At 35.5% G+C, this 12,007-nt stretch overlaps 2 protein-coding genes across 2 annotated transcripts in view; one reads left to right on the top strand and one right to left on the bottom strand.

Moving 5' to 3' along the window:
* LOC129443223 (homer protein homolog 3) overlaps positions 1-8,471 on the top strand; it is a 28,523-nt gene extending 20,052 nt beyond the window's left edge. Inside the window, exons 7-10 of the mRNA XM_073857496.1 lie at positions 1,720-1,876; positions 4,477-4,584; positions 4,756-4,836; positions 7,120-8,471. Coding sequence (XP_073713597.1) covers positions 1,720-1,876; positions 4,477-4,584; positions 4,756-4,836; positions 7,120-7,305 — 532 coding nt within the window. The 3' untranslated portion in view covers positions 7,306-8,471. The remainder of the gene's footprint in view (positions 1-1,719; positions 1,877-4,476; positions 4,585-4,755; positions 4,837-7,119) is intronic.
* A 682-nt stretch (positions 8,472-9,153) lies between these two features.
* Positions 9,154-11,805, bottom strand: LOC129443233 (ubiquitin-ribosomal protein eL40 fusion protein). Its single transcript, XM_055203713.2, has 5 exons — positions 11,698-11,805; positions 10,922-11,031; positions 10,488-10,574; positions 9,391-9,493; positions 9,154-9,306 (listed from the first exon to the last, which is right to left on the bottom strand). The coding sequence occupies exons 2-5, from the start codon at positions 11,022-11,024 to the stop codon at positions 9,213-9,215; spliced, it is 387 nt and encodes a 128-aa protein (XP_055059688.1). The 5' UTR covers positions 11,025-11,031; positions 11,698-11,805; the 3' UTR covers positions 9,154-9,212.
* Positions 11,806-12,007: the final 202 nt, after the last annotated feature.

Genomic DNA, 12,007 nt, shown 5'->3' with positions numbered 1-12,007 from the left:
TTAATGTGTTTCCCTCCTCCACTGTTTGGCAAGAGCGCTTGTAACATCGAGTGGCTGGATAATTTTTGTTGATTCAGACCTGTCAATCAATTTTGGATGCACATTTTAGTGTTTACCTTGGTGCTATCGTCAGACAACAAATAAAAATAAATGGAGCACTGGGCCAAATTAGTTGCAAAGCCACCCGATGTCTTTCTGTCTTACTGATGCATGCGGGGCAGCAGACTGCACACGTCAGTGCCGTTTACATTTCGGGTCCAGTCGGGTAAAAAAATTGCCACTGGGTCGGGTATGATTGTCAAATTTTTCCAGGTTTGTTTCAGGTCAGGTCTTTTTTTAAAGAAACCATTTATCCAGCTTGGTTTGGGGTATGAAGTGATTCGGGTCATTTTGGGTAAGGTACCCTTGAGAAGACCTCCTCACTCCCTTACCAAAAGACAATGAGCACTTTTGGTTAAAATAGATCTGATTGCTGTAAACAAAGTCTTAGACAAAAGTATCTATAGCTGCATTATCGCTACAAAAAAACAAAACAATTCTTGGGAAAAAATGAAACAGTCAGTTGCTGTGGGCGGGGCTTTGTCAGTGTGACATCACATTAAAAAGAGAATCAGAGCCTGCTCTAATGGGACTGCTTTGGTTTAATGGAGATTAAAAGAAGGAGTGGGGTTCATTATGGGGTTGTTGTGTTCACACACTGGCAACACACATTTAAAGTGGATTTTGCAGCCCTTAAAAACGGACTGAACTTCATCTTTAGAGCAGAATTTCAGACCGACTTAATCTTCCTCACAGTTTTTCTAAAAGAAAATGTACAAACGTAGCTTTGGTTTGCTTTGTATTTTTCCATCTTAAAAGCATCTCTGATGAATTCAGGTGTGTAGTAGTGTGTAAACTACTGAAACAAAGAGATTTCACATTAAAATGTGATAAGTAACACACACACACGCGTGTACACATGAATGAACATGTCCTTCAATCTGTTTCTTCTTGTTTTTCTGACAGATCTTCATTATTAAAACAGGGTTGCTATGGTGAATGTTTGACACGTGAATATTAAACCTTTAATTTCCTGAGAAAATGTAACACAACAAACGGCTGTCAGAGAAAATTACAGTACAGCTTTCTGTAGCTGAGCTCATGTTCATATAAATGATTAAAATAAGCTTTGACCTCAGGAAATCATAGGATTTAATGCAAACACATGATAAATCAAATGATGTTTTAATAGACGTGAATTTCTAATTAAATATATTTCAATTGATTTGTTGAAACCTACAGCGTGTGACAAAATCACTTGAAATATGTTTTCCACAGTACTTTAAGTTTTATATTGAGGTTCATCTTCTGTTTAAAAACCTCAATAAGTCACTATTTTTTTATTATAAGGTCATGCAGTTAAATCACTGAACAATGTACAAATAGTTGCTGATGTTAAAAGAATTGACCAGGGTTGGTGCTGATGGTTTAGTTTAGTGAACAGTGCCCTGACATACGGTGCAGATGTACTTTCGGCACCCCAAGTTCGAATCCCTGCTTGAGGTCCTTTGCTGATCCCATACCCCTCTCTTCACCCTATACTTTCCTGTCATCTCTTAATTATGGTCTATCAAATAAAGGCAAAATAGCCCAAAAAATAGCTTAAAAATTTACTATGAACCTAAGAAGTGTAACTTATCAATATCACTGAATGTATATTGTCTGTCTGTCTGTCCACAGGTCTATCTGTGAGATGAATCTAGAAGCTGAACTCTTCACGTTACAGGACAGTAATGCTAAACTGGTGGCAGCGCTGCATGAGGCCAACACTAATGTAGACCAATGGAAGAAACAACTGGCAGCGTATCAGGAGGAGACGGACAGATTAAGAGATCAGGTTCATTCATATCTGTTAATAATAATCATTTATGGACAATAAATTCAATACCAATATATTTTGTGATATTCGTTAATATTCGGGTCAAGGTGCTTCTTCCTTCCAAAGCGCGCTCCCGTGGCATCTTTCGTTGCTAAGCAACCATGACCTGCGCTCTCCGGGACTATGAGAAGGAATCAGAGTTAAATCTAAATTACAGATGAGAAACAAGGTTAAAGCCATCAGGTGCCAGGTTAGAAAAGGGGAAAGATAAAAGTATGTATGCAGCTATGACACTTGTCTTGTTTTGAGAATAATATTTATATAATGTAGTATGCTAGTATGATCTAATACACTGCAAAAAATGACTTTCTCATATTTAGAGAAAGCATAAATATTCAGATATTTATGCTTGTTTTAAGCACAAATTCACTTAAATTGTATATTTTTTGTCTAAAAACTAGTATTATTTTCTTAGGTCATTTTGCACATCAAGAAAATACATCTTAATTTAAGAATTTTTAGATATTTCTACTGAAAACAGGACAAAAATAAGTAAGAAATTCATTTTTTTGCAGTGTATAACATTATGTAGCTTACTATGCAATAACAAATAAAGCTTTAATATGCATTTTTCTGTCCAACTATCTTAAACAGCCTACTACCATTCAAAAGCTTTAGTCACTTTCACTTAGGCTACTTATTAATATTTTCCCCACATATTACTATAATAACAAGATGATGAACACGATGAAAGTCAATCCTGTGATTGAAGAAATCCATTAGTTTGAAAGCCTCACATTACAGCATTTATCACTGACTGACGTTCAGATGCACTTTAATAAGGGGACATACCATGACAATCTGACTTTTTCCATGTTTAAGTGCTATAATTGGGTCCCCAGTGCTTCTATTAACATTGAAAATGTGAAAAAAATCAACCCAATAACTTGGTTTTGGTAAACCTTTCTCTGCAAGCATGTGAGAAAATAGCTCATTGAAATTTGGCTCCCCTTGTGATGTCATAATGGGATCTCATTATAATAATACTGCCCATAAATCTGCTCTAAATTGCAGTGCTGTGGGTGGATAGTGCAGAGAGAAAGCGAGAGAAAAAAAATTATTAACAGCACAATTGAGTTTCAAGTTCAACAAACCAGCATTATGGTGATCAGTGTTTGCATTAACAACTCATTTGCATTTTAGAGGACACACCCAAAAACAGCACATTTATGCTCACACCTATAAAGTGTCATTTTTAACACGCTATAATAAATTATCTATATGGTATTTTCAGTTTAAACTTCACATAGGTACTCTGGGGACACCAAAGACTTCTTTACACTTATAAAAGTCTTGTAAAATGACCTCTTTAAAGTCTTATGTTTATTTGACAGTGAGTTTACATTTCATTCCGTATGAAGGCTAAATACAACAAAGCCATAGTTCACTGACAAGCTGGGCCATATCGCAATGCAAAATTGCCCCAATTGTCAGTGAACTACGCTTTTGTGTAGTAAATGTCGCTAGATCTGAAAACGGGTGATGGCGATTTACTAGTACTAATGAAGGAACTGGCTTTACTGATGAGATGCGCAATGACAATCACAAGCAAATTGTCGTCCATCCCTAACTAAAAATATTTGTTTTATCCACACCATATTGAGCAAACTGGACAAATAACCTAGAAAAAGATTAAATCAGTTAAAATCTTGAAATCTTTGTAATGCATGCAAAGATCAAATTTGGGTGTTGCAAAAAAACACATCAACCTCTATTTGTGATGCATGTAGATGCAACGGAAAATTGTGTACTCGGACTAAAACAAAAATCACAGGATTATAGAAAAACTTGTTTGAGGAAGATGATCTTATATTTGACTAGAAAATCTGTTAAATCTGTGTGAGATTGTGATCATGACAGTCACTTGCTCCTCACTGTGTGCTCTTGTTATCTCCTAACAACCAAGAACATAATGAGAGTCTCTCTCTCTCTCTCTCTCTCTCTCTCTCTCTCTCTCTCTCTCTCTCTCTCGATTGGGCGACCAGGTGGCTGAAAATGGTTCATGTCTCAGAGGACTAGAGAGAGAGAGAGAGTCCTATAGTAAGACAAGAAGAGAGACAGGCATCGGGTGGTTTGTAGGACAGCAATATCCTACTTTCAATGGCCTAGTTAGGAGAAATGAAATATCACCGATGGGAGCTGACAGACCCTCACATGGGAAACTTTTTGTGCACTTTACACAGTTAAAAATAAGCCTGTCGCTCTTATAGCGCTCCAATGCCAGAGACCTTTAGGAGATCTGTTCCTATTTCTATTGGGGTGTGTGCATGTGTGTAATATATACATACATTCATAATATTAGGGCTGTCAAAGAGTTACTCACGATTACACTTATGCAAAATAAGTTTTTTTGCATAATTTATGTGTGTAATAATTACAGACAGTGCATTAAAAAATATGCATGAATAAAATTTTGTCTTAAATTTATACAAACTTTTGTTGTGTGGCACAGTTAAAACCTTATAATCGGTGTATTTTTTTTCAAGATGATTTATTGAAATATATGACATGTAAAAATCATTTGATTGATGTCTGTCGATCTGTCTGTCGGTGTGCAGGTAGCAGAACTGGAGGCTCATGGAGTTCACGGACCCAGCGACCTGCTGAAAGATGAACTGACTCAATCCCTGGAGGAACTGGAGAACTTATTAAAGGCAAAAGATGAGGTGAGAACAAACCTGTGTCTATATGATAAAGGAGCTGTGTACTGCAACCTACAAATGTGCTTTCAGAAAGTCATGTTACCATAATCACACTAAGAGCTGACGGCACACACAGTTTTAATACGACTCAAATAAATACTGATGATGATGATGATGATGATCATTCTGTTTCAGGAAATCCGTATTCTTCAGAGTAAAAAATCTGACTACCGTGAGCTGGAGCAGGAGAGAGAAGAGGCCATTCACAGACTACAGGTCATACACTTTAAAATAAACATCAGCACATCACATTATAAAGTTTCATTCATCTATAGATTAGGAAACAATAAAGTCATTTGTCAGGGAGGCAATAATACAAAAGGTACTCATACCAAGATACAAGTTTTCACTATTTCTAAACAATACCTGTTGAGAGAAAAAAACTTAATTTGTTTACTACATTTTTTTTAAAGTTTCAATAAAATAAAACATCATCAACAGCATCTGTGACCTAAACTCTAAAAACATAAAATATAATGTGAAAATTCTACAGTAAAAAACCTGTTAATTGATTAACTGTTAAAAATAAATGTAAAATCTTGTTTAAAAAATCATTTGAATGTGAATTTTTATTGTAAAATAATGTAAAATGTAACGGTTTTTGAAGGTAAAAGGTAAATTAATATGTATTTTACAGAAAAAAAATATGTTTAACAAGAGAATATTTAGAGACGTTTCATCGGATGCATGTGCGTTCACACTGTTACGCGTCTGGTGGGAACTTTACTTCCCGTTTCTGTTTTCTGTTTGACTAGTGGCTAAAATAAACTTTGGAACAAATAACTAGTCAACAATAACAAATGTTTTGGTTTCCTTCCTAAGGACGAGGGGAGACTGTGATCATGAATCACTACTATGTGAAGGGAGGTTTGGCAGCCGGTTTGTAGTTAACAGCGTATACAGTATAGTACAAATGTTACACAGCAACGTTAGCTCAGTGTCGTTTTTATACGCTTAAGCTATGAAATATGAACTAAGGTTATCTACTTTTCTAAAAACTACTTTTAAAAGACTTTGTTGTTATTGATTCTTAGTGGAGTTTGCCGGAAGTTGAGTGTGTTCCACGAAAGCCGCTTGTTTATGTTGTTACTGCTGAATCCATCTATACTTTTACAGTAAAATATTGTTAAAATTATGTTTTGTAATTTAAAAAAAATCACCATAAAATCTTGCTTGAAAAACAGTAAATGAACGATCCCATAATTCCCCATGTGACATTTAATATTTCGTTTTTTAAGTTTGTTTTATATTTGTTACCAGTTACATTTAGAGTGTTTAATCTTCATTTATGTTGTTTAATTAATGTTTATATCATTTATATGTCACGTGTGTTATCCTCATTCTGTTTTGTATAGAGATGATGCACAGTGTCATGGACACAAATTCAAGTATTAGCAACAATCAATCGAAAGGCCATTTTACCGCCTGTATTATGGTGGTTAACTGTATTTTATAAGACACAAAGCAGAGGAATATTAACAGTCATATATTTTAGCTAATGAAATATGTGGTTAAAAATTAAAACATACAAAACTTTCCTGTAAAATGTACAGTCAAAAAATATTCAAAACTAATGTATACCAATTATTTGGTATACCTATTTTTCAGTTTTAAACTTTAGAGTTAAAAGAGAGAGTTGTTTATGTGTTTCCTGTATTTTTTTGTGATCACAGCGCTCAAACAAACATATTTTTTACAGTGCACAATGATTTAAAAGCATAAATTTCAACCTTCGGTAAGTGTTAGAGTGGACATGTGACAAAACTTTTTAAAGATGTAAAATAAGTCTTGGGTGTCCTCGGAGTATGTACGTATGTGAAGTAGTTTTAGCTCAAAATACCCCACAGACAATTTATTATCAGATGTTAAAATTGCCACTTTGTAGGTACGAACAAAAATGTGCCGTTTTTGGGTGTGTCCTTTAAAATGCAAATGAGCTGATGAAATGCAAACACTGATCACCATAATGGTGGTTTGTTAAAATTGAAACTTAATTGTGCTGTTAATTATTTTCTCTCTCTCTGCACTAAATGGCTGTGCCATGGTTGCATAGTGCAGATTAAGGGGCAGTATTATTATAATAAGATCCCCTTCTGACATCACAAGGGGAGTCAAATTTCACTGACCTATTTTTTCACATGCTTGTAGAGAATGGTTTAGTTACTGGGTTGATATTTTCCACATTTTCTAGGTTGATAGAAGCACCGGGGACCCAATTATAGCACTTATCATGAAAATCGGACGACTTCTATGTTTATGTCCCCTTTAAGGCCCTTTTTGACAAAAAAATCCAATTACTGTACATGCATCGATGTTGATTTTGTGGTAATTGACAGCTGTTCACACAGATATGCTGTCAGGAATCATTAAATTGTATTTAATCTGGATTTAATCTGTTTTTATAATGCAGCATATTGTGTTCATATGTGGCCCATCGAAGTGATGGTGAATCCTCTATGAATGAATATGAAGTCTCTGTTTATTGTCTTTTGGTTTCAGGAGTTAGAGATGCGTAACGTTGAGCTGGAACGTCGGGTACAGAACACAGAACAGAGTCTCGCCTCCGCACTGGAAGATCGTGACCGCGCCGAGAGTGAAGTGCAGAGAGTCGTTCAGATCCTCGATGTCAAGATATTTGATCTGAATGACCTTCGACAGAGTCTGGTTAAGCTGATCAGTAAATAAATCATCTGATCTGAGACCTAACCGCTACAGAAAGCACATCATCTACTACAGTCTATATGAACATTTCTGCACAATGCTTTATATACCTATATCGCTTTCTTTTTTTTTTCATTTGATTTGCACTGAATTAAAGTTTTTTTTATTTAAGTACAGCAATAAACATCAGTAGGGGGAGGATGATACATCTGTGAAAACAAATACTGATGGTATATTTTTACACAGTGGTGTATGAGCGTAGACGAGTTTATTCTTGATATACACTACACTGTTAGTTAAAAACTCTTTTGTGTCACACTTGATGTTTTGTATCAGATTTCAGCAGGCAGTGAACAATATTAACTTGATACTAACAATATAGTAAAAATTATTGATCAGTATTATTTTTCAGCTACTAACATTTTAGTAATTTTTTGCTTAATTTTTCATTTTGAAACATGTTAGGTTTTGCCTGTTTCAGCTACAGATACTGTTTACTGCTTAGGAAAAAGTGTTTGTTTAATTTATTGCCAGTTTTTGTTCTTTAGCGTCAGTATTTTCTCTGTGTGTTTTCTATTGGAGTGGATGTGATCTGCATCACAGCTGGGTGCTTGTAAACCAAAGACCAGCTTGAATGTGACTGTCAAACACCTTTGTGCAATATCGAGAACAGCTTTGACTTTATCAGAAATAACCAATTAGATAGGGAAAAACTCTAGTATGTAAAGAAATCCCTCACGCTCATGGGGAATAGCTTATAGGTCTCCATTGGAATTGCATTTAAACTGTAGTTGTCATTATAAATTACAGCTCAGCTAAAGACATGATGGTTATACTCATCTGTGACTTTGAGGGGGTCATGGCGTGAGGATGTTAGCATTGCCACTTTGTGGGTTTGAGCACAAATGTGTCGTTTTTGGTGTGTCTTTTAAAATGCAAATGAGCTGATGAAGTGCAAACACTGATCACGATGGTGGTTTGATGCAATTCAAACTCAATTGTGCTGTGAAATATTTTTTCTCTCTTCTTTGTCTCTGCACTAAATGCAGTGCTGTGGTTGGATAGTGTACATTAAGGGGGCGGTATTATTCTAATAAGACATCATAAGGAAAGCCACATTTCAATGACCTATTTTTGCTCACGCCTGCAGAGTGGCAATGCTAACATTTTCACGCCATGGCCCCTTTAACTGCAGTATTAAAAGTGCTAACAGTTATAATCCATCACAGTTAGGCACAAACAAGAAAGACATTTGTATTTGTGTGCTTTTTTACGCAGTTGATGTAAGATAAAATCAGGTAATAACCACACTTTTATATTTATTTTGACAATGGCGTTCTTTCAGTATGTGTACTGCTTTATAGTCTTAACAGTGAGCACGTGTTATGATTCAGAGAAAAGCTAAAGCACATCATGAGATGCCATCATATCTGCTTGAATTTCAAAGAATAATGCAAGTCTTGAATTTTTTTCACAAACCCAAATGGTCCAGATATAAGCTTTGACAGGCATGTCGATGAAACTAGAATTAAATCATTTATACTGAACAACTAAAGCAACAAGTCCAAGTATTCAACAACAAACATTGTCTCGGTTAACATAAAAGACAATCTCAGAATAAATGAATATCAAAACCTATTTTGTTTGTGCATGTCTGAAATGACCTTACCAGTGGATATATTGTTTATCAATCTGAAGATGATATGTATGGGGCTGAAGAAAAGTAATAAAGAAGCCCTATAACCCTACTTGTGTAAAATCATGGGGCAAAATTTTCATTATAAACAAAAAAACAGAGTGATTTGGATAAAAGCATTTGCTGAAAGCCTAAATGTGAATATACCCCCACAGTGAACACACATTCAACTCAACTGGTTTTAACAATGTTTTATTTGAACAATGAAGCTCCTGAAACGCATCAGATCTTTAATCTACTTCAGCTTCTTCTTAGGACGCAGGTTGTTGGTGTGGCCACACTTCTTCTTGCGGCAGTTAACAGCACGCGGGTGCAGACGGGCGTAACACCTGACACACAACAACAACGAGTTGAGCAAACAGCAAAATCAATTCAATTTCAAATTAAATGAGAAAATACCAGCAGCTCCTTACTTGCGACAGATCATCTTCTCGCAGTTGTACTTCTGAGCCAGTTGTCTGAGTGAAGGCTCGATGATTCCTCCTCTGAGACGCAGCACCAGATGAAGAGTAGACTCTGAAAGAAACATTAAACACAATCAGAGTCAAACATTTAAACAAAAGAGACAAAGACACCAATGCAGGCAGAGCAACATCCCAATAAAACACGCAGAAACTGAATAATTAGGAGTGCAAAGGGGCAGAAAGTTTACGATAAATTTCTGGAAACTTTTCATGGAAATATTCCAATTTGGAAACTTAACAGGAATTTACGGGAATTATCAGGAACTTTAGGGAAATGTAAATAAACTATACAAACAAATACACATTTTGTTTGGTCATGAGCAGACATGCATGCAAGGGAATACAAGTTTTAATGAATCCTGATACTTGTGCTCATCAAGCGGTGGATTTATTTGATCAAAACCTTCATAAATCATTCTAATATTAATGAACATTAAGGATTTTTTATCAGATAGATACAGGCTTAATAAGCATAAGAGACTTCTTTTAAAAACAGACTATGTAATGTGTCCAAACTTTTGGGTGTTTTTTGGGTACTTTTTAAAATTATTTCACCTCAATGTTTTCTCCGTCAGTGTATAATGGTATAATGTTGTTGCACACTAGCTTACACACAGCACAAGTTTTAAACAAGAAAACATGCAAAGATTGACATTTTGACATTATTTTGTGTACAGGATTCAAAAAATTGTGTGTTCATGTTATGGGTGAATGCATGTGACTGAGTTTTAAACAAATTTATGCTGCAAGATTTTTTTTAAGTACATTACATTCTCTGTTATAGGCAACTCTGCAATTTCTTTCAAATTCCCAGTTTAGTCCCATTAATTCCCGCTAATTCACATGAAGGTCAAGGTTTCCATCCTTAAAAATTCCTGGAACTTTGCAACCCAATGATTAATACACTGTTAATACTCTCTTATGTTAAGAACACAGACTTAAAAAAATCTCTTTAAAACTATCAGGATCACATCTATAATGGTCAGATCAGCAGTTTTTGAGAAACAGCCAAACTTAACTAATCTTAAAGCATTTAACAAACTTACCTTTCTGAATGTTGTAGTCTGAGAGCGTGCGACCATCTTCCAACTGTTTACCAGCAAAAATCAGACGCTGCTGGTCAGGAGGAATGCCTGAGGAAAAATACAGACATTAGTAGCCGCAATGGGATAACACCATGACTCAGATTGACAGGACTTGGAAGATTTTATCCATTGACTGGATGAAGTGATCACTGTATGACAGGAACATTTGACTGCTGACAAAGTCAAAGAAATATCTTCTCTTGTGTGTAATATACAGAACTAAATCTTTTACAATAAACCCAGCAACATATCTTAACAGCCAGGTCCAATCAGATTTCACATTGAATTATTTGATAGTGTACAACATGCTATTAACATGCTTATATATTACGGTAATACATTACAAACCCCCATGCTTATATTAATGTATATAATAAATACTAGTTAATACTCACCCTCTTTATCCTGAATTTTAGCCTTGACATTCTCGATGGTGTCGCTGGGCTCGACCTCGAGGGTGATGGTCTTGCCAGTCAAAGTCTTCACAAAGATCTGCATTTTGCCACTGTCACGTGAAATAAAAACAAGATTGATCTCATTTACAGTCATGTAGATCTGAGACGAACATTTTAACTTTAAAAACTCACATTCATCAATGACGTCAGAAGCGAAGGGGGACTTTTATTTGAGAAACACGTTCGGTTTGTTTTAAATGTTCTCTAATGCAAGTCACTACCAAAAATATCGTTTACTAAATAAATATTATGAACATTTACTGGTTTTTGGACATGTACAATAATACCATAGTGAATCAATATGGCAATCATAAAATAGCGCTGAAACTAAGTAGCATAGCATTACCATCTCATCTGATATATACCTGTACTGCTACAACACTTCTCTCAAGTTAATGTTAGCTTAAATGTTAATCGAATCGTTTTAAAACCACTTAAAATTAACAACCGGAGTACTTGTTAAAATGAAAGCCATTTTATTTACATATATTTAATGTCAAGAGTCTCGCGCACACATGGCATCCGCGGCCATGACACTTCGTCTCCACACATTAAACTTCAAATGAAATAAAAACACGTAAACTTAACACATAACCGTCTTTAATCACACCAGTGATGGGCATAAACATCTAACGCACGCGTTAATATCAGTGTATGGGTGAATAAAGTATGAAATTGTGAGAAAATTCGAGAGTTTTAGGGACAGTGATTCTCACCCTCGCAGTCTCTGCCAGTCCGGGCGGAAAGAGAGCGACGCGTGCTTCGTGCGTTTAGATGCCGCGTGTATTAGAGCATCAGCGTGACTTTAGCGCCGCCTGAAGGCCTGGCGGAGAACAGCAGCACTTCAAAAAGCACATTATTCAACAGAATTATTATTAATAATAATAAAACACGGAGAATACTGAAAGTTTGTGTCAGTAACAAAATTAGGATGAATCTTACTAAGTTCTACATAGAAATTTATCCAATTAAACAGCCAGCTGATATTAGCTTAACTTTTACGTTATGTTACATATACATTATTAA

The sequence above is a fragment of the Misgurnus anguillicaudatus genome, chromosome 2 (genome assembly GCF_027580225.2).
Source record: "Misgurnus anguillicaudatus chromosome 2, ASM2758022v2, whole genome shotgun sequence".
Classification (NCBI taxonomy): Eukaryota; Metazoa; Chordata; class Actinopteri; order Cypriniformes; family Cobitidae; genus Misgurnus; species Misgurnus anguillicaudatus.
The sequence above is the reverse complement of the archived record's forward strand: the minus strand, read 5'-3'. Positions and strand labels throughout refer to the sequence as shown.